This window comes from Myxocyprinus asiaticus, chromosome 13 (genome assembly GCF_019703515.2).
Source record: "Myxocyprinus asiaticus isolate MX2 ecotype Aquarium Trade chromosome 13, UBuf_Myxa_2, whole genome shotgun sequence".
Taxonomy (NCBI): Eukaryota; Metazoa; Chordata; class Actinopteri; order Cypriniformes; family Catostomidae; genus Myxocyprinus; species Myxocyprinus asiaticus.
This window is the reverse complement of record NC_059356.1, coordinates 3,037,152-3,058,676: the sequence shown is the minus strand read 5'-3', so window position 1 is coordinate 3,058,676 and position 21,525 is coordinate 3,037,152. Positions and strand designations below refer to the sequence as shown.

The window sequence follows — 21,525 nt, the reverse complement described above, 5'->3', positions numbered from 1 at the left end:
AGTGCGCTTCGGGAGCCAAAAAGATGAGAGCCATAAGAACGACCACTTAGGCTACTGAAAGAGTCTCCAGATGGCTCTGGATAAAGAGGGGGGACCTGTGGACCAGTGCTGTTGGGACTCAAGCTGGGGTCTGATCAACCCTTGCTCGGTCACCTGGGCGAGGGTGTCTGATGGCCCGAAACACTCTATAACCCCACTCTGACACTGATGCCCCACTGTTTGTCCCAGTTCATCCAAGGATATATCTATATATGTAAACTGTTAAATAGAAGAAAAAAAACAGTAATTATTATGAATAGTAAGAATTATGATTTAGCTTATGTTTGTGGATTGAGTAGAGATTGAGTATATAATGTTTTGCTGATGTTATTAGACTAATAACTTCTGTTTTTGTCAGATGTGGCATCTACACCCTTTAGGGTTAGTATAAATCAAAGATGAATGCCATATCGTCCAGCGAAACATGAGGGGAAAAAATGATTGATTGCACTTTTAAAATCTTTTATTATTGTATCTATGGTGTACAAAGTAGTATTGAAAATCCTCATGCTTTCTTTTTGTAAATTTCAGCTTAATGTGTTCTATCTATTTAGATTTTCAGATTTTAAGAAATTGAACATGAAATCTTTTTATATAACATTAATATCTCCCATAGATACCAGCATGGAAACCTCGACTGCTCGTGGACTAAAACAAATGCCAATTACAATAAATACCCATTAATTTGTATGGAGAAAATTAAGAGAAATATTTCCATTAGATTTTGCTATTTTTAGCAAGAAAAACATTCCATTCACAGCAGTCTTTTTAGCTTCTTTTATTCATTTAGAACAATGTGCACTGACATATTGTTCACAATAACATCAGGAACATACTGTATATTAAGAAAATAAATAGGATCTGTTTTGATTTCATGTTAACTTTAATTGTACCAGTAGTAAGTTATGGGGACACAAATGGACATCAAAATAATATCTTTTGTTGTTGTTAAAATTCATATTTTGATTATTCATTACAGTTGCTATATCAATATTGCAGATTAATACAATTAAAATCTCCATAACATACAGAAAGTGTGTGGATTGAATTAGTGAATATCAACTAATTAAATCAAAAAATCAACATGAGCTATTTATTTAGTTTTGTTTGGATATCTATGTATAGTGTAACCACATAGCCAATGAGTATTTTGTACAATATATTCTGTAGGTATTCATGCACTTAAGACATTATATTGATGTTTTTATAAATAAATCAGTATTTTATATACAGTTGAAGTCAGAAGTCTACATACACCTTAGCCAAATACATTTAAACTCAGTTTTTCACAATTCCTGACATTTAATCGTAAAAAACATCACCTGTCTTAAGTCAGTTAGGATCACTACTTTATTTTAAGAATGTGAAATTTCAAAATAATTTAATAATAATTATTTCAGCTTTTATTTCTTTCATCACATTCCCAGTGGGTCAGAAGTTTACATACAGTTTGTTAGTATTTGGTAGCATTGCCTTTAAATTGTTTAATTTGGGTCAAACGTTTTGGGTAGCCTTCCACAAGCTTCTCACAATAAGTTGCTGGAATTTTGGCCCATTCCTCCAGACAGAACTGGTGTAACCGAGTCAGGTTTGTAGGCCTCCTTGCTCGCACACGCTTTTTCAGTTCTGCCCACAAATTTTCTATCAGATTGAGGTCAGGGCTTTGTGATGGCCACTCAAAAACCTTGACTTTGTTGTCCTTAAGCCATTTTGCTACAACTTTGGAGGTATGCTTGAGGTCATTGTCCATTTAGAAGACCCATTTGCGACTGAGCTTTAACTTCCTGGCTGATGTCTTGAGATGTTGCTTCAATATATCCATATATTTTCCTTCCTTATGATGCCATCTATTTTGTGAAGTGCACCAGTCCCTCATGCAGCAAAGCACCCCCACAACATGATACTGTCACCCCCATGCTTCACGGTTGGGATGGTGTTCTTCGGCTTGCAAGCATCACCCTTTTCCCTCCAAAATTAATGATGGTCATTATGGCCAAAACTTTCCATTTTTATTTCATCAGACCAGAGGAAATTTCTCCAAAAAGTAAGATCTTTGTCCCCATGTGCACTTGCAAACTGTAGTCTGGCTTTTTTGTGGTGGTTTCGGAGCAGTGGCTTCTTCCTTGCTGAGCAACCTTTCAGGTTATGTCGATATAGGCCTTTTTTTCCTGTGGAGATAGATACTTGTCTACCTGTTTCCTCCAGCATCTTCACAAGGTCCTGTGCTGTTGTTCTGGGATAGATTTGGACTTTTCGCACCAAACTATGTTCATCTCTAGCAGACAGGATGCGTCTCCTTTCTGAGCGGTATGATGGCTGTGTGGTCCCATGGTGTTTATACTTGCGTACAATTGTTTGTACAGATGAACGTGGTAACTTCAGCCATTTGGAAATTGCTCCCAAGGATGAACCAGACTTGTGGAGGTCCACAGTTTTTTTCTGAGATCTTGGGTGATTTCTTTTGATTTTCCCATAATGTCAAGCAAAGAGGCACTGAGTTTGAAGGTAGGCCTTAAAATACATCCACAGGTACACCTCCAATTCAGTACACCTCCTGTCAGAAGCTAATTGGCTAATTGTCTAAAGGCTTGACATCATTTTCTGGAATTTTCCAAGTTGCTTAAAGGCACAGTTAACTTAGTGTATGTAAACTTCTGACCCACTGGAATTGTGATATAGTCAATTAAAATTGAAACAATCTGTCTGTAACAATTGTTGGAAAAATTAAGGCCCAAACATACTCTACGCAAGTACATGAACGCAAACGCACCTTACTACGCAAGCTCACGCTGCATTCTCAGCACTGCCGCAAGGGGCGTTTTTCTTCTATCAATCAACAACTGTCATGGCGGACTCGGGCAGCAATTTGAGTTTAATCTTTTCTAAAAAATATATACAACCTTTTATCCCCAGTCCATTCAAACGAACTTGTTCTTCCCCACTCCTGAACTATCGACTCATGTACCACATCCGGCTGCATCCGAAAACATAGGCAGCTGACTTGCTGGTCTCTGAACAGTTTGAAAAGCACATTATTTTCATCCTGCCACCATATACAGCCTACGAAGGCAGCATTTTCCTAGTTTCAGATGCAGCATCGGTTTCGTGGTCACACCTAAAAAAAATCTATTGCCCTCGTGGTCTGAGGTTTGTAACCGCCAGAGCAATGCAAGAGCGCACGTAATGTACAATGGGACCACGCGTTGGCCATGCATTGGCCAAGCGCTCACATCTACATTTGCGTACTTGCGTGAAGTATGTTTCGGCCTGTACTCGTATCATGCACAAAGTAGATGTCCAAAACTATAGTTTGCTAATACTAAATCTGTGGAGTGGTTAAAAAATGTATTTAAATGACTTCAACCTAATTGTATGTAAATTTCAACTGTATGAACTGTACCCTTTATACATTATTCAGATTATTATCTTGTACAATTTGCTAGGTAATACAGGTTATATTCACACACACCAAAAAAAAAACAACAAAAAAACGCCCCCAGCTGAGAGGATCAATTGAAACAGTGAAGTGAAGGATAGTATATTGGATATTAGTAGTAGTAGAATGAGTAGTCATAGGAGTAATCTGTAGCCTTAGAATCATCCCAAAAGTCTAGATTATTAACCTTACAGATGTCTGTTCGGGTGATACCAATGATAATTATGGCATAAATGATGTAAACGCTTACAAAAAAGGCAAAACAGAATTTGTCCATGAGGTATGCGAAAGCCATGTTACTCTCCTTCTCATCGTCTCCTTTATCCATATCCTCCAAAACATTGACTATTTTCTGGAGTAAAGAAATCTCTGAACCAGTATCTGTTAATACACACCATATAACATTTATTATTGCAATGATAATCTAAATCAGTTGAAGGTGAAGAGTGTAATTTCTGTGTCACTAGCGTCTCCAAACAGAATTCCGAAAATAATTAGTGGTGAATTCATTAAACAGTTGTTCCACTTGGAGCACATGGTAATTCAGCACAAAAATCTGCATCTCATTCACTATCCACTAACCTTAATTTTGATGAAACCGCTGCGCAGCCTGATACATCAAAGCACATTCTTCACAAAACACAGCTGTGAATTTAACAACACACTGCAAAGGCTATGACATCACTGAGCTGTGAGTTTAAAAATGCTCAGTGGTGAGTAAAACACTCAGTGGTCATAAATAAGTTAGCCATGGTCCATTCTTATCTTCTCATGTGCATTCATGCAAAATGCTTAAAATGCTTTTATCCTCTTTACTTCAAGGTTAAAAACAATGTGTCTCATTTATTTCGTGAATTTGTGAAACACTGAACCTGCACATGTACAGGATCAAAATCCAGTCAAAAGTGTTGCGGTCACGGATCCAAAAATAATATGCGTGAATCAAAATAATAAGCGTGAATAAAAAAATAAGCGCAAAAATAAATAAAAAGCACAGATCAAAATAATGAGCGCAGATCAAAAAATAACAAGCATGAATCAAAAATATCAACACATTTAAAATATGCTGCAAAAAAAAAAAAAAAAAAAATAGAAGTCAAAATCATGTTTTCCTTGGTTATATTACTGTTTTTTGTGCTCTCTGACAGTTCTGCTGATATTTTAATTTTTTTTGTATGCTTAAGCTGTATTTTTCTGCAGTTGGTTTTCCAAAACTTGTGAGTAGAGTTTCATGTAAATCTGGGGGCGTTTTGCGTCCCCATTGATCCACTAGTTCTTGACCGACAGCTCCTCCTCTAGCCAATCATTTGAAGAGGGGAGGTGACGTCACTCCAATGCGACTCCGACGGCTGCTGCTCAATCGCACGATGGTAGATGAAGATGGTTAACCGTCAGTTGGCAAATCCTGGACAATCACAGGTAATTGAATATAACTATATCATTTGTGGTTGATAGATATGCTGCTTGTGTCTGTTTTTAGGACTTTAGCTTAGGTGTAATGAAGACTGGACTTCTGTCATTTGTTGCCTCTTCTGTGAGCAATGAATTGATGGATCGCTTTAGTTTGTTTTGATGATTTCAATAAACATTTTGTTTATATTCACAGGCAGTGCTAAGGTTGCTCTTAGAGAGGCTTTTGTCATGACTGCAGGAAGCCATGCAGTGCTGCCTCTAGACCTGGATTATTTATATTTTGTATGTACAAATGGCATGATTTTGATTACGTCTCACACAAATCATATACAAATGCCTCAAGAGGTAATGCGGAGTTTGGGGCGTCCCATTTGTCCAGCCATTTCATGCTGAACAATTGATGAGGCACATCTTGTCTCCAGACGATCACTAAGAATATAGCAAAGGTTTGAAAGACTCCGCATTACCTCTTGAGGCATATGTATATGATTAGCACTTAGCACTGCCTGTGAATATAAACAAAATGTTTATTGAAATCATCAAAACAAACTAAAGCGATCCATCAATTCTTTGCTCACAGAAGAGGCAACAAATTACAGAAGTCCAGTCTTCATTACACCTAAGCTAAAGTCCTAAAAACAGACACAAGCAGCATATCTATCAACCACAAATGATATAGTTATATTCAATTACCTGTGATTGTCCAGGATTTGCCAACTGACGGTTAACCATCTTCATCTACCATCGTGCGATTGAGCAGCAGCCATCGGAGTTGCAATGGAGTGACGTCACCTCCCCTCTTCGAATGATTGGCTAGAGGAGGAGCTGTCGATCAAGAACTAGTGGACCAATGGGGAAGCAAAACGCCCCCTGATTTACATGAAACTCTATTCACAAGTTTTGGAAAATCAAGCACAGAACTTGGAAACAAAAGCAAAGAAAAATACAGCATAAGCGTACAATTTTATTTTTTAATATGAGCAAAAATGTCAGAGAGCACAAAAAACAGTAATATAACCAAGGAAAACATTATTTTATTTGCAATTCTGATGACTTTGCTTTAATTTTTTCTGTAGTTTTTTTTTTTTTTTTTTTTTGCAGCATATTTTAAATGTGTTGATATATTTTTGATTCATGCTTGTTATTTTTTGATCTGCGCTAATTATTTTGATCTGTGCTTTTTATTTATTTTTGCGCTTGTTTTTTTATCTGCGCTTATTCGTTTTTTATTCACGCTTATTATTTTTGGATCCGAAACCGCAATACTTTTGACGGGATTTTGATCCCATATACAGTACATGCAACATTCTGACTATGTTTGGTTCTACATATAGTTGTGATTCAGCATTCGAACTGTGGACTGCAAGACAGACTGCATTCACCAATGATTATCTGCATGCACTCCAGTGTGCACATTCACAATATTTGCAGGACAAGTAAAGAAAGGCTTTAAAAAACTTTAACTGAATACCGCTGGCTATTTTAATATTAACAGACAAAGTATATTAAGGGCGTTTTGTTTTCTGAATCGCACAATTTCTTCAGTGAATTCCCCCGGACTGTTTTCAAACAGGTACCTCTTACATTTTCCTGTCTGCCATTGGTCAAAACATCTCATGGGTTATCTGTCGGGCTCATCAGGATGCTCAAACAAACAGAGCCACAGGCCACGTCCACACTAATGCGTTTTAGTTTGAAAATGCATCTTTTTTACTATGTTTTGGCCTTCCGTCCACACTGAGAAGGCGTTTTTGTCAGCGAAAACAGAGCTTTTTGAAAACGCTATCCCAAGTGAATACATTTGAAAATGCCATCTTTGTAGTGTGGACTGGGAAAATGGAGATATCTGAAAACAATGATGTATTTGTTGTCATGTGATGCAGTCATGTGATTCATTCAACCAAAACAATCAAGATTGCGGCCCATGTTATAGCGGTGTTGTTGTGCCTGATATTCACTTTGATAGTGCTGTTAAAGATAAATGTTACTTTGTACAACATTCACACTGCATTCTTTCAAAAGCAAAGGGACGTTTTAACTCGGAATTGGCGTCCGGCGATGGAACACGAGGACAACTGTGTTTCAGACTGTACATGCAACGAGATTTTTTGCATGCGCAGTAAGGGGATTTAAGCATTTTCATACATTTCAGTGTGGATGAGCAACTTTTAGAAAACACTTGAAAACAGCAGCGTGGATGGTGAGCGTTTCAAAAATGAAAACGCTGTTTTCAAATGCATCCAGATTAATGTAGACATAGCCACAGTGTTACACTTTTCACCTTTAATGTTTTTACTTTTTTGTTTGTTTCAATACTTAATCATAACACTTTACATCAGCATAATAAAATGTAAGACAGCCCCTTTTGTTTGCAGTAATCATTTACCTTTCACTTGATCCAGGCTGTCATTTTGAGTTTTGGTGCTGTTAGAAGGATGAACCTTTGAGCGTCTGCATGGCAAAATACTGGCATCTACTGACAGACGTGTGAGCACTATAGACATCAGCATACTCAGCACCAAACACACCAGACAGAAGCTAAAGTGATAATCTATGGAACAAAATACAGAGCAAAATATATGGTGTGTGATGATTTAGTCTGTTAAAACAGTGCTAGCATTTATTAAATTATGCTGTTAAAACAGCTAAATAATTTCTGTAGATAGCCTGCTTAAAATAATCTTCTCATAAAAACAGGCTCAGCGATCCCACCCTTTTTGACCAATGAATTTACATGACTTTTCCATGACTTTTACAGGATACAGATGTGTACAAATCATTTTGATGGCAATAAGTTTTTTGCTAGTTTTACACTCGCTCAACAACCGCCCAGGCCTTCTTTGCCCACAGACTTTCACCATGCAAAGATAAATGTGACTGCACTTAAAGTTTTGTGGTCTGCACCTCAATATCGAGGGAAGCCTGGTTAAATCGTGTAAGTGATTGGCTCGGTGCTATCCTTTCTCTGGAGCAATCTGATGTGTGCGTGTGTCTTAAGATGGTTCATGCAAAACCACACTTCATTCGCCCCGTCCAGATGCGTGTCAGATGGGAAGCATATTTAGTGCTTATAAAGCGCTGAACACGAGATAATTCAATTTGCTTCAATGGCCTGACATTCACCGAATGTTCAATGCAGAACCTTGAAAACTTCGCCTGCAAAAGTAGCTAGTAAGAGTACAAAGTTAAATGCTACTGCTGTGATCTACCCACATTTGGCAGGTGGGCGGGTGTTAATGTCAAGCCCTGGTTACAATGGGTCACAATTTCGGAGATCCAATCAGAGATGAGGAGGTAAATTCTGATTGGCTGGCTTGATCACCAATCATATTGCTAATCACTACAGGACATGCTGAAATTCTGGCAAATTGTAACGCTGTGACGAGTGCATGCAGAGTGGGTGTGAGAGTGAGTTAGATCTTGCAGACACAAGAAACTATGGAGTTACATAAACATCAGAATTCTGTCCAAATGTGGACATTAGCACACATTCAGATATTCAAAACTGTATTTTCATTTGTTCAAAATGACCTCTTCTTTGTACAACAATACATTGCTTTGCAAAACTGGGTTCACACACATGCAAAATACCATTTCCAGCACTCAAAATACTGTATATCCTTGTGCACACCGAATTTTGACACAAAAACAACGGCATAGAAGTCTCGCTGGTTAAACTAGTTTGAAAGCTTGGTGGGGACACCGGCATACGTGCATCCTAAACACAACATACTGGTGACTGGCTATTCTAATCTTTTTGGCAAGGTATTATGCTAGATTTGTTCCTTTTGGATAAGTTCAAATATTTTAGGATTTTTCAATTAGGGACAGACTGCATAAACACAGCAGTGGCAATGCTTTGTTCTCTCATGTTGCCATTTTCACTCACGGAGCAGAGGGCTGCAGTTGCCGCCGTTAGGCAGGTGGTCATTTAAGATGAGGAGGAACATGGTAAAGCTCAGGACCAATGTGACCTTAAAAGAGTTGCGTTCTCCTCCTTCAAATGGCAGAGCGAAGCTCACCAGGTCGGCCAGCAATATCAGTCCACTGGGCAGAATCATGGTCACAAAAGCACCGAAGGGGTTGATAGACAGTTTGACCTGTTCAGACATCAAAATGAATTAAGTAATGTGCTAACTGTCTGCGAACAAATAAAGAGAAACACCTGTTTTATAAACTAAATATTTATGCTTACAGTTCCCAATGCATGAAAGCCATCAGTCACTGCAAGTCAGTCTAGATATGCAATCATTTATATTTTCAGAGATCAGTGACTCTGTTTACACCTGGTATTAACATCCATTTCAGGTGATCCACTGAGAAGTGGATAGCGCTAAATACAGATGTAATTACTGAAACCACAATGAGGTAGTAAAAAAAAATAAAAACGTGTGAGATCATGACATTTGTAGTGCAAATGCTAGTTCATCCTGTTGCATGCCTGATTCTTTTTTCTGCACTTTATCATCATGACTCTGATGTACTGACCCTCCCCTTGAAATCCAAACACAAGTGGTCACAGGAAACGCATATCAGAACCACAAGTTAAAGGAATGGTTCCCCCCAAAATGAAAATTCTCTCATCATTTACTCACCCTCATGCCATCCCAGATGTGTTGACTTTCTTTCTTCTACAGAACACAAATTAAGATTTTTAGAAGAATATTTCAGCTCTGAAGTTCCATACAATGCAAGTGAATGCTGTTCAGACCTTTTGAAGCTCAAAACACACTTAAAGGCAGCACAAAAGTAATCCATACGATTCCAGTGGTTGAATCAATGTCTTCTGAAGCAGTCTAATTGGTTTTGTGTGAGAACAGACCAAAATGTAACTCCTTTTTCACTATAAATCATGACATCAGCAGTCTCCTTGGTGATCATGATTTCAAGCTCGATTTACACTTCTTATGCCTCCTACACACTACACGACTTTCAAAGACGTCGGATTGTGGTATCATTCATATTACACAACTGTCTGTCTTGTCATGGAAGTCGTAGGGTTTTCAAATTACACGAGGAATCGGTGACAGGGGTGAACACATTACAAAACATTTCACTATTGATGAATCCCCGACGACTCTGCCTGGACTCCAAATTAAGTTTCACAACAGAGTACACACGAGAAGTGATACGAGATACGAAAACAGATGCATGATCATATGTTATGCATTTCAGAATATGATGTGTATGTTTTTAATCGCCTTTACATAATGTGTAAAGCCATCATATATTTTATTGGTTACAATATGAAAAAGTACCTCCTACTGAAATATCTACCTATTTGCTTACCTGACTGTCCAAGAGAATTGGCAATTTCTCTCCAACTCTTCTCTTTCTCCACCCAGTTGTGGTACAGTTCAGAGGAAACATCAGATAGGCACTGGTGCTCCTGCCAATGTTCCACAAATTTTAACTCCATTTCTTTGGTCCAATGAGACTTTCTTGATACCGCAGCCATGCTAGTTGATGTTCTGTTGCAGGTACATCAGGACTCCTCCTACTGAAACTTTCCGTGCCCCGTTTGTTGCTCACTCTTTGGCTGTAGGTCAACGCTGCAGTTGTATTCAGTCAAAACACATTTCATATTGCACGATTTGGAATCGCAGACAGGTCCAGATATTTAACATGCTAGATATCTCGCTGACATCGGCGATGCATCGGTGCTTCTCTCAGATCCCATCTTTGATAATTCATACATTGTGTTTGTCGCTCATGGGAGCGAGCTCTGATTTGCCTATGATTCCGGGCTTTTGTCAGCGATCTCCACAAAACTGTCAGCGAGTGAAAATCAGGCCTAAAATCTTGTAGTGTAAACTCGGCATTAGCGGCATCTTGCGGTTTGCACATGCTTCAAACACAAGGAAGCATAATTGAGCTTGAAATCACGATAGTGCCTCGAGACTGCAATGGCAAGATGTATAGTGAAAAAGGAGTTCGTTTTCAGACTGTTCTCACTCAAAACCAATCACTTAATGACATCACAACTGTCAAGTTGGAACTTTCATATGATTCTGAGTATTCAGCGTTTAATTAGTTCGAAGATGTGAACGGTTTTAACAAATTGGAATCTCGCAATTACGGTAATTCGGACATGATGTGAAAGCACCATTAAGTTGAGGGCTAAAAGGGGCTTAAATTGAGACTTTGTAGAAGACTATGACTCCAACGATGGTAACAAAATTCCTTTGTATTGTTTATTGTTTGCATCAAAATCACTTAAATGGTTGTAATAATACATTTTGAAGCATTTTATTCTTCTAGTATGCTGATATTTTCAGTAAATGAAGATTTTTAGTGCCCACTGTTGGCCATCTTGTTTAACCAAACATCCCAAACTGCACATTTCTGCCCTCTTCTACGTCAGTTTTGAAGTGTAAGTAGTGCGAGTAGTATGTTAAAATGCAACAAAAAGAAGGTACTACAAGTACCTGGATGATGCACTTCTTCAACAGTCAAAACGGAGTGTGAAATATTGAACACTTCATGCACTCAGCACTCGTGGCTTACATAACGGAAGTGGCGAAGTTACCTGGCTGCATTGCTGGTCTGACAAAACAATTGTAAATAATGAAGAATGTCGCAACTAGTGAAACGTCAGTAAAAACAGCACCTTACAAATGTGAGTGGAATGATTTACCGCTTTGTATGTTATTTAAGATACAAGTGTTGAACTGAGGTTGGCTTATATGCAAAAGTTAGCGGCAGCGCGTCACATGCATTTCAATATTTACTTCCATCAGCTGTTAAACAGTGAATACTTCTGTGGAGTAAAAACCGTTAAGTGTTGCATTTGGCAAGATTCTACACTTTTAAATTCATACATAACATGGCTGAGTGCATATTGTAAGAGCATAGTGTATTGTGTGTCAGCTAGCGTCTTACGTTTCCTGCAATGCAAATTAGACTTATTTAATAAAGACAGCTGTGAGCTTGTTTTGTGCAACAGGCTTTCTCTGGCATCTTTAGTTAGTCAGACTAATTGTTAAACGTAGTCTTAAGTTACTGGCTGTTTATGCAACCGGCCCCAGATCACTTCAGATCGCTTCATTTTGTTTATTAGAAGAAAACAATGTTTCAAAATAGATTCTAATGAACAACGTTTGTTGCTTATTATTTGCATTAAAATCACACAAGGAATTTTGTTGCCAACGTAGAATTCAAAGTCTTCTTCAAAGCCGCAACTGAAACTACAACTGGCTCAGCTGACAGTTATTTTCTATGGCAACAAGGAATGCACACACAAGTTAAGGCAGTCGCACACCAGACTAGAAGCACCACGCTGCGTCGCGGCTAGGACACAGCACAGGTATCAAACAAAGGGCATGTCGATGCGGTTCAGGTGGCAGACAGTACACACAAAAGTTACCAATGTTTTTCCCTTCTTCAAGAATGAACAATGCTAGAGTAAATAATCGATGTCCTTTGATAATGATTTGGGTCGATTTTAATGGAAAATATGCAAGTTGCGTTCTGTGTCACAGCAGAAATTTGAGCAGTCTCCGGAGTTGTAGCTGGGTGCCGCCGACAGACGCCGAGTGGCTGGAGTCTTATGGATTCCTTTTATACTGCTTTTATGTGCTTTTTGGAGCTTCAAAGTTCTGGTCACCATTCAGTGTCATTGTATGGACCTACAAAGCTGAAATGTTGTTCTAAAAACCTTAATTTGTGTTCTGCAGAAGAAAGAAAGTTATACACATCTGGGATGGCATGAGTGTGAGAACTATCCCTTTAATAACAGGTGTAAACATGGCCACTGACAATCTCTCCAAACTACTCTACATCAGAAGTTTAAAATGGAATAATTCTGTTACACGGAGATAACTGCGATCTGGTTGTGCCACATCTGAAACTTTGGTGACACTCATAGTCTGCCACTCTCCTCGAGAACCCCCAACCAGAGATACGTTATCAGCGATCTGGAGTGTGAGTGCACAAGCTAGATCAATGCAAACAAGAGAGCATATAGACAAATGTTATTCAGATATAATTTCCGGAGTCTCAATGTTATATTCAGTAAAAATTCTACAGTTAACAACAAAATATCAAAATTTGCTTTATAATTAAAGAGACAGTTGACTGAAAAATGACAATTCTGCCATCATTTACCTCCTTTTGTGTTGTTCCAAACACTGTTATTTTAACACTGTTTGCTGTTATTTTCTTTAATGGAACACAAAAATTGACATTCTTGAATAATCCATACAGCTATTGCCATACAATGGCAATTATCAAGTCAAGTTGTTTGGTATAGTTTTCATTTTTGTAGACTATAGCGCTTTTCACAATACACATAATTTCAAAGCAGCTTCACAGAAAATGCTGTAATGTCTTAGTGTCCTCATTGAGCAGTTTCATTGCTTTTTAATCTTACCTTTCTGGCTCCATCCATTGATGGCCACAGGACATTCTCCATTCACAAAGGGGTAGTTGAAAAGGTTGATTTCACAGCTCACTGTGGTGAACAAGACAACTGAATGATCCACAGTGCCATCCCTCCTCACCTGCACATCATTAGTGTACGGCTCCATAGATGTGTCTATTCTGAGGAGAGGGGAGAGAATATGGCATCTCAGCAGGGTCAGAAAGGCCAAAAATTAAAATAAAGCCTTGGATATTTGAAATGTAGAAGTGAAAATGTCACTTAAGTGAATTCCTTTTTTTTTTAATCTGTCATCTACCTTTGATATATTTAATGATATTCCATTCTAGGATACTCTAGTTTGGTGCCTCTGCAGACACCATAGTGACCTTAAGCTTTAATATGAGTCTTGTAAGAATTTAATGTGTTTAATGTGAAATTAAAATGCCCCTGAAAATTAACTGCCTTTATTGCTCCTTAATTTAAAAAAAGCTAATTTCTGACAATGTATGTCAGCCAAACCAAAAATGAGGTCAGATTGAACCAGATGGTATAATCAGTCATTGTACATGCATGTCTCCAACATTATCAATAAGATGTGAAATGCTGCTCAAGTCAATGAACAGAATAAATCTGTGCTTCAGAAGTTTTGAGTTCAACTCACGCATTGTCCAAAACAATCCCAGGAATCCAGATTTTCTCAACCGGCATGACAATTGTTGGAAAGCTATAATTCCTTTGCCACCCAAGATCAGGATCCTTCCATTCCTATGGGAGAAAATACAGTCAGCCTAAGTCTAAACCTTTTCTTTATTTTCTGCTATTACTATAATAAGACTATTATTAGTATATATTTTACTATGATGATACTATGATTATTATATATTTACTATTTTCACAACAATTATACTATTATGAATCTGTCCAGCAGCATTTAGTAAAAGGAACAGGCTTTCATTACTAGATTATGATTTTACTGTATATTAAATAAAAGAAAATGTTAACATAAATATTTCAAGTGGAAACATCTAAGTAAACTTTATTCAACACCAAAATATTATTAAATATCATTGACTCAACCTGAACACATTAGGTTACACCAACAAACAAATTTGAATGGTTAGATCAGATAGAAAGTTCCTTAAGCTAACAACTGCAGGTTACCACTTTTTACAGTGAATTACACAGCTCTCTGGAATATTTGTGATTGATCAATCGCAGCATTTTGCCTTAAAATATGTGTGTGCAATGACTGTTAAACTATATAATTGACCGGTGTGCCAAGCAACTGATATCTGTGGAGATGTTGGTGACATTTTGTAATCATATTTAATTCAAAAATATATCTACTCACCATGTTAACCTTGATACGGCTGGTCATTTGCATGACCTTTGTATCCTAAAAAAATGGTGACTGAAAGATGAGAAAGTTGTGTAGATATTTGTATTTTTTGAACATATATAGAAGATGATGAAGACAGTGTCACTTACAAAAGACAGTGTCTCATATTGTATTGAAGTGATGTTTACTACGATGGTGCAGTTATCACCCTGTGGCGCACTCAGTAGTTCTTTTTCAATCAGAGCTTGTGCCAGACATCGCTGATCACAGCCTCTGTCGCCGATCATTGACATTGTTGAATTTCCACTAGTCAGTTCTGTAAGACCAGATTAACGTTAAAAAGAAAGAAAGAAACAGATTTAGAAGCCATAACTCCATTAGAGAAAATATTAGTCAGTATCAAATGTTATAAATTTGGATACTAAGTGCAAATAGTGTTAGATGCTATTTGCACCCCTAATTAACCCTTGTGCATCAATTTAAAAAAAGTTACTCAGAGGTCCTTAGAGGACAAAAATGTCCATGTCAAAAAACTGACATAATAATGTTATATATTCATATTATTTTCCACTTTCAATTAGTTTTTTTTTTTTTAAAACAACATTAGTCCTGATCATAACTACCAAATATTAATTCATTTTTCAGGATTTTAACCCTTTAAATGCCAGTTTATATATATATATATATATATATATATATATATACATATATAATGCTACTGTTGTTTTTATGAAAAAAAAAAAAAAAAAAAACATTTTTATTATTTTCCATATACTAAATGCTAAGGGGAAAGTTTTTTTTTTTTTTTTTGGGATTATCACAGTCTGGTATATGTCAACGATTAGCCGTGGCTCAGGTGGTAGAGAAGGTTGGTCACTAATCACAGGTTTGGCAGTTCAGTTCCTGGCCCACATGACTCCACATGCCAAAGTGTCCTTGGGCAAGACACTGAACCCCAAGTTGCTCCCAATGGCAGGCTAGCACCTTGCATGGCAGCTCTGCCATCACTGGAGCATGAGTGTGTGCATGAATGGGTGAATGAGTCACAGTGTGAAGCACTTTGTAACCACTAAGGTTAAAAAAAGCATTATAAGTGCAGACCATTTACCAATAATTAGCAACAACACTGATTTTGATGCATTATTATTTTTTGTGCAGTCAGATAAAAAAAAAAAAAAACAATTAAAAAAAACTTACACTCAGTACCTTAGAGGACAAAAATGTCCACATCAAAAAACTGCTATAAAAATATTATATATTAATATTATTTTCCACTTTCACTGACTTTAACCAACATCAGTCCTGATCATAACTACCATTTGACTACATTTATAACTACAGTTTGTGTACATAATGCCACTGTTGTTTTACGCACACACACACAAATTTCTTAATTATATGTGTATAACTCTGACATCCATACCAACACACCCATTCAATTTTAGCTGCATCATTTATTCAATTGGCCTGCAGTATTAATACAGCGAACAGAAAATAGGGAAAAAGCATGTATTTGCTCCATAGGCTAAACATGAGAAAAATAGTGCCTTCTGGTGGATAATATTTGAAGCCAGGGCTCCAGAATGAAAGCATAATATCATAGAATTCATGATTTTATGCTTTAATGGCACTGGGATCAAATATTGCAGTTTTAATGGGTTTCAATGGGGACATATTTGTCCTTAAGGTCCTGAGTGAAACTATTTTGTCTACACAGTGTATTATAGAAGTATTGTAGGAACTGAGGTTGAAATATCAAAATTCCCCCAAAAATACACACCTTTGGCTAAATTGATGCCGTTGGCATTAACACAGCCAAAATGATCAGACAAAAATGAAAAAGACAAAAATGTCCCGATGGTCGCACAAGGGTTAAATACCAACACAAAGTAAAGTGGAATCACTACAGCATGTTTATTGTGTTTATTTAGAGTCCTACAGACACACTACATAAACCCGACCACTAAACCTAATCATAACCTTCTCATACAAAAATTAACCATTTACTACAGTAACCATAGTGTCACCATAGTATTTTGTAGTAAAATCATAGTAATCAAATAATTAAACATGGTTACTAAATTAAAAACATATTACTGTAGTTAAATCGTGGTTAATTGCATTAAAACTATGGCTTCCCCAAAAAAATATGGCAACTACAGTATTACTATAGTAAAACCATGGTTAATTTTACCCATATCAAACCTTTCTCTCAACTCTCCACTTCAATTTCTGTGTTTCCCTCAGACTATTAGAGTGCAAATACACTGTGTGGCAGGTGCCATTTAGCAAGAAAATCTCACAAAGGAGTTAACATAATCAATATCACTAATGTGCTTCACTGATTAGCAACCTGAAATAGTGTATTCAGCTACAGAAATTAAACTCAAACTTCCTTTTAAAAAGACTCATTATTTATGTGAATTGGAATTATCGTAACCACGTAATGTTTAAATTACACACTGGATTTTTTTTTTTTTTTAAATTAACACATTTCAGTTTCATAAAAAAATTACTGAATTGAGTAATCTTTAAAAAATATATATATATTTTAAGGTTTATTAATTTAATCATGTTAAATAAAATGACATTTCAATTTGATAGAATTTTGGAATTAAATTTAAATCTAGAAAATAATAATAATAATAATAATAATAAAAAAATAGGCTAAAACATTTTTTGGAGTACAGAAAGAGGTGTAATTAGTTCAGCTAGAAAAATAGTTTACCAATCAAAGATGTGAAGATGAGCAGCAACAATGTGATCTTGTGTTTAAGAACCATTTTAGACCCTACAAAGATAAAAAATAAGCAAGTTAACTCTTACATATGTAAATATGTCTACTGTGGGGTGCAAAAGTCAACAAGTGTAAATGTTTCTTTATTCCTGTACTCATATAATTTGATACAAATTACATGTTTTTGGCACACACCAAAAACCATTTACTCAAATTGTTATGCTTGTAAAAGACTAATAATGAAAATATTGATTAAATGATAAAAAAGAAGCATTTTCACTAGTGGAATTTAGCACTCCTCTGTACAGTTTATCCATTTACACAGTAGTCAAGCAAGTAATACAACACTGATGAACTTTACCTTTACTCGCATGTGCTGAAAATGATCAAACTCTTCGGCGTACAAATTCCACAAACTTCAGATGGGGCTTTTTATAGTTTCGAAGAGAAAATCATTTGGCCCTTTTAAAGGCTCACAGATTGAAAACCACATGAATGGTATTATGTAAAACAAACAAAATAGATTGAGCTCATATTTTAACCAGCTACGAGTAATAAATTTGATCTCATATTTTGTGTGGGCATGTCTTGTTATGAGTTTTGTTAAGCTTAGGTTTCAGCAATCATTGTATTGATATGAGTACAAAAACATCTCACAGCAGAACTTTAATCACTAGCATCCTTGGTTGAATAGAGGACCATTATGCGCTGCTCACAAAGGACATGCAGAAGCTCATTTATGAGAACAATCACTATACATTAGCAAACACTTCCACCACAGGTTTCATTAGTTTTTATGGTAAAGAGAGGCAACAGATTTATGAAAGGATGACCTTACCTTGTCCTAATATGATACAGCTCCACCTGAAATTATTTTCGTATCAGTATACACTAATTACAAATAATAAACCCACAATAAATAACATGTCAGCATTACAAAACCTCAGCTGTGACAGGGCATAAAATTATTTTGTGAATATGTAAAACATGATATCACAGACAACATTTATAAAAACAACAAAAAAATAAATAAAATAAAATAAAAACGTACCATTTAATCAAGTATAATTATCCCAGCAAAATAAATAAGCTTATCAAGAAAACGTTTTCAATATCTTTGTGTCCAGACAAACTCCACAATAAAAAATAAAAAATAAAAAATTTTGGGGGGGGAGGGTTATTTTGTTTTTTGTTTTGGAGATTTTTGCTGTTGTTTAATGCATTTACAAAATTGTCAATTTTCCTATTCAGCCTGTTAAATAATGTTAATCATTTTATATGTTGTTTGTCCTATGCAGTTGATTTTTTACCCTGGAATGCTTCTATGTTTCACCAAACATTATTACATACTCGGGTCTTTAGCGATCCAGCACTTATATCTATCACAAATGGATCTACAAAATGTCTAGATAGTGTCAAATTTTCCAAAGCATTTTTAATACAATTAGAAAAGAATAAAAATAATATGTTCTGTTGTATCTTGTTATGTATCAAAATGATGATGTAACAAATGATTGAACAGGATTTATTACTTCCACTTTGAAATTTTTTAAGACACAACTGGCTGTCAAATACAATTTGAGCTACACATAACACATTAGCTACACATATTAATTTTTTTAGCCACTTATTTTTTAGCCAGAAGGGATCTTGCTCCCCCAGCTGAGAATGGTTTCTATAACGTTTGCAGAGATGAGAGGCCAAGGATCTAAATGCAGGCTTTTGAAAAAAAAAAAAAAATGGTTCCCTATCTGTCACTCACTCAACGTTGTGTCGATGTAGTGACACTAGGCGTCACTCTTGGGAGCCCAAGACACCTCTGGTCTTTGATAAAAGGCCAATGAAAATTGGCGAGTGGTATTTGCACACCACTCTCCCGGACATATGGGTATAAAAGGAGCTGGTATGCAACGACTCATTCAGATTTTCTCTTCGGAGCCGAACGGTCGATGTTTACTGAGCTGACTGTTCATTCACCTCTGCTGGATCTGACTGCGCATTTCAGCGGCTTCTCCCTCCTCTGCACTGGTGCACTGCAGAGAACACCCCTGGTCGCTTCGGCAGAAATAAGAGAGTATATTTCTCTAAAAGAGTATATTTCTCTAAAAGAGCGTCACACACGGAACGTCTTTTTAAAGACGCGTCTTTTTAAAGATGACTTTCTGTTTGTGTGTTATTCCTGGTTGCGGTCGTTATCTCTCAACTTCTGATGGTCACGATCGCTGTCTTTCGTGTCTGGGTGCGACCCACGCGGAGACAGCGTTCATGGATGGATCATGCACTCATTGCAAGAACATGACCATGGCAATGTTGCAGTCGCGGCTTGCTTTCGTAAGATAGAAAGCCACCCCAGCAGCTCCCCACCTCGTTCCTTCTACCTACGGGTATGAGGGCAGCGCGGCTAGCACTGGGGGCGATTTGGGGACCCCAATGGGACCACCTCCGCCGGGTATCCCCCCACGGACCTCCCATTCCCCAGCATGCTTGTCTGCCCCAATCGGTCTTCCGGATGAGTCCGCCGGCTTGTCTCACGGCGAGTTCGACCTCTTGTTTGGAGCCCGTGAAGCTGATGAGCTCTCGAGTGCAGCATCGGAGAGCGGGCTTGTCCAGTCAGACACGGAAGCCTCAGCTGGGCTTCCCCCCTCAGGTACAGTTGCCCAGTCACAGGCTGACGCAAAAATGACTGACATGCTTTCCCGGGCAGCCGCGAGCGCCCTGAACCCTTGCGGCTCGATGATTGGTTCCTGGGCTCACGGCGCCGCTCAAAGCAGCCACTCCCCGCCTCAGTTCCTTTCTTCCCGGAAGTGCACGAGGAGCTGACAAGGTCGTGGGAGGCACCTTTTACTGCCTGGTCCCAATCTTTCAGCTCCCCCGCCCTCACCATGGTGCCGACACCTGGCGCAGGCGCCCAAAGCTCCTGTCCAAGGCCTGTAGGTTTACGTCATCCCTGATGGCCAAAGCCTACAGTGCCACTGGACAAGCCGCCTCCGCCCTGCACACCATGGCTCTCCCGAAAGTCCACCAGGCCAAGGCACTAAAGGAACTGCACGAGGGTAGTTCCACCCCAGATTTGATGCAGGAGCTGCGCTCGGCAACCGACCTCGCTCTCCGGGTGAAGAAGGTCACGGCATGGAGGGCGATGTCCAACTTGGTGGTCCAGGAGCGCCACCTTTGGAATTCAGTTCGCCAGGCATCTGCCCAGGTTCAGCGGCATCCACTTCACCTCGGTGAAGGGTGAGAACGCTGCTACCTTGTGCGTGGAGATCGCTACCCTCCTACGGAAGGAAGCGATAGAGCCTGTCCCTCCGGCCGAGTTGGAGAAGGGGTTTTACAGCCCCTACATCATTGTACTGAAAAAAGGCAGTGGATTGCGGCCAATCTTGGACCTGCGAGTACTGAACCGGGCTTTACACAGACTCCCGTTCAAGATGCTGATGCAAAAATGCATTCTGGCGAGTGTCCGGCATCAAGGTTGGTTCACGGTGGTAGACCTGAAGGACACGTACATCCACGTCTCGATTCTACCTCGACACAGACCCTTCCTGCGGTTTGAAATTGGGGGTTGGGCGTATCAGTACATGGTCCTCCCTTTCAGCCTGTCCTTGTCCCCTCGTGCCTTCACGAAGGTCACAGAGGCAGCCTTTGCCCCGTTAAGGGAAGTGGGCATTCGCATCCTCAACTATCTTGACAATTGGCTAACCCTAGCTCACTCTCAGGATGTGTTGTGTGCACACAGGAACCTGGTGCTCTCGCACCTCAGCCGACTAGGGCTTCGGGTCAACTGGGAAAAGAGCAAGCTCCTCCCAGTTCAGAGCATCTCTTTTCTCGGGTTGGAGTTGGACTCTGTCTCGTTGATGGCACACCTCACGAACGAGCGCACACAGTCGGTGCTGACCTGTTTGAAGGCGTTCAGACAGAAAACAGCGGTTCCACTGAAACTCTTTCAGAGGCTCCTGGGGCATATGGCATCCTCAGCGGTGGCCACTCTGCTCGGGTTGATGCATATGAGACCGCTTCAGCACTGGCTTCAGACTCGAGTCCCGAGATGGGCATGGCACCGCGGGACATATTGCGTGGCCATCACGCCGATCTGTCACCAACTCTTCAGCCCTTGGACCGACCTCACGTTTCTACAGGCAGGCGTTCCCCTAGAGCAGGTCTCCAGGTGCGTTGTGGTTATGACAGACACCTCCAGAATG

The 21,525-nt window shown here is 38.6% G+C and overlaps 1 protein-coding gene across 1 annotated transcript; it reads right to left on the bottom strand.

Moving 5' to 3' along the window:
- Window positions 1-817: 817 nt before the first annotated feature.
- On the bottom strand, window positions 818-18,174 carry LOC127450358 (5-hydroxytryptamine receptor 3A-like). The gene is made up of 10 exons (XM_051714423.1): window positions 17,688-18,174; window positions 17,318-17,380; window positions 14,739-14,905; window positions 14,602-14,646; window positions 13,912-14,015; window positions 13,260-13,429; window positions 12,700-12,824; window positions 8,778-8,988; window positions 7,275-7,439; window positions 818-3,856 (listed from the first exon to the last, which is right to left on the bottom strand). Exons 2-10 carry the CDS (start codon window positions 17,370-17,372, stop codon window positions 3,588-3,590), a joined length of 1,311 nt encoding a protein of 436 aa, XP_051570383.1. The 5' UTR covers window positions 17,373-17,380; window positions 17,688-18,174; the 3' UTR covers window positions 818-3,587.
- Between the last annotated feature and the right edge of the window lie 3,351 nt (window positions 18,175-21,525).

Bases quoted from the DNA above. Each gene is read 5' to 3' on its own strand.
- LOC127450358 (XM_051714423.1), bottom strand. From the start codon at position 17,372: ATGGTTCTTAAACACAAGATCACATTGTTGCTGCTCATCTTCACATCT. The intron at 14,906-17,317 runs GTAAACTATTTT...CTGGTCTTACAG, and splicing joins CATCTTCACATCTTTGATTG to AACTGACTAGTGGAAATTCA. The intron at 14,016-14,601 runs GTGAGTAGATAT...TTTCTCCCATAG, and splicing joins GCCGTATCAAGGTTAACATG to GAATGGAAGGATCCTGATCT.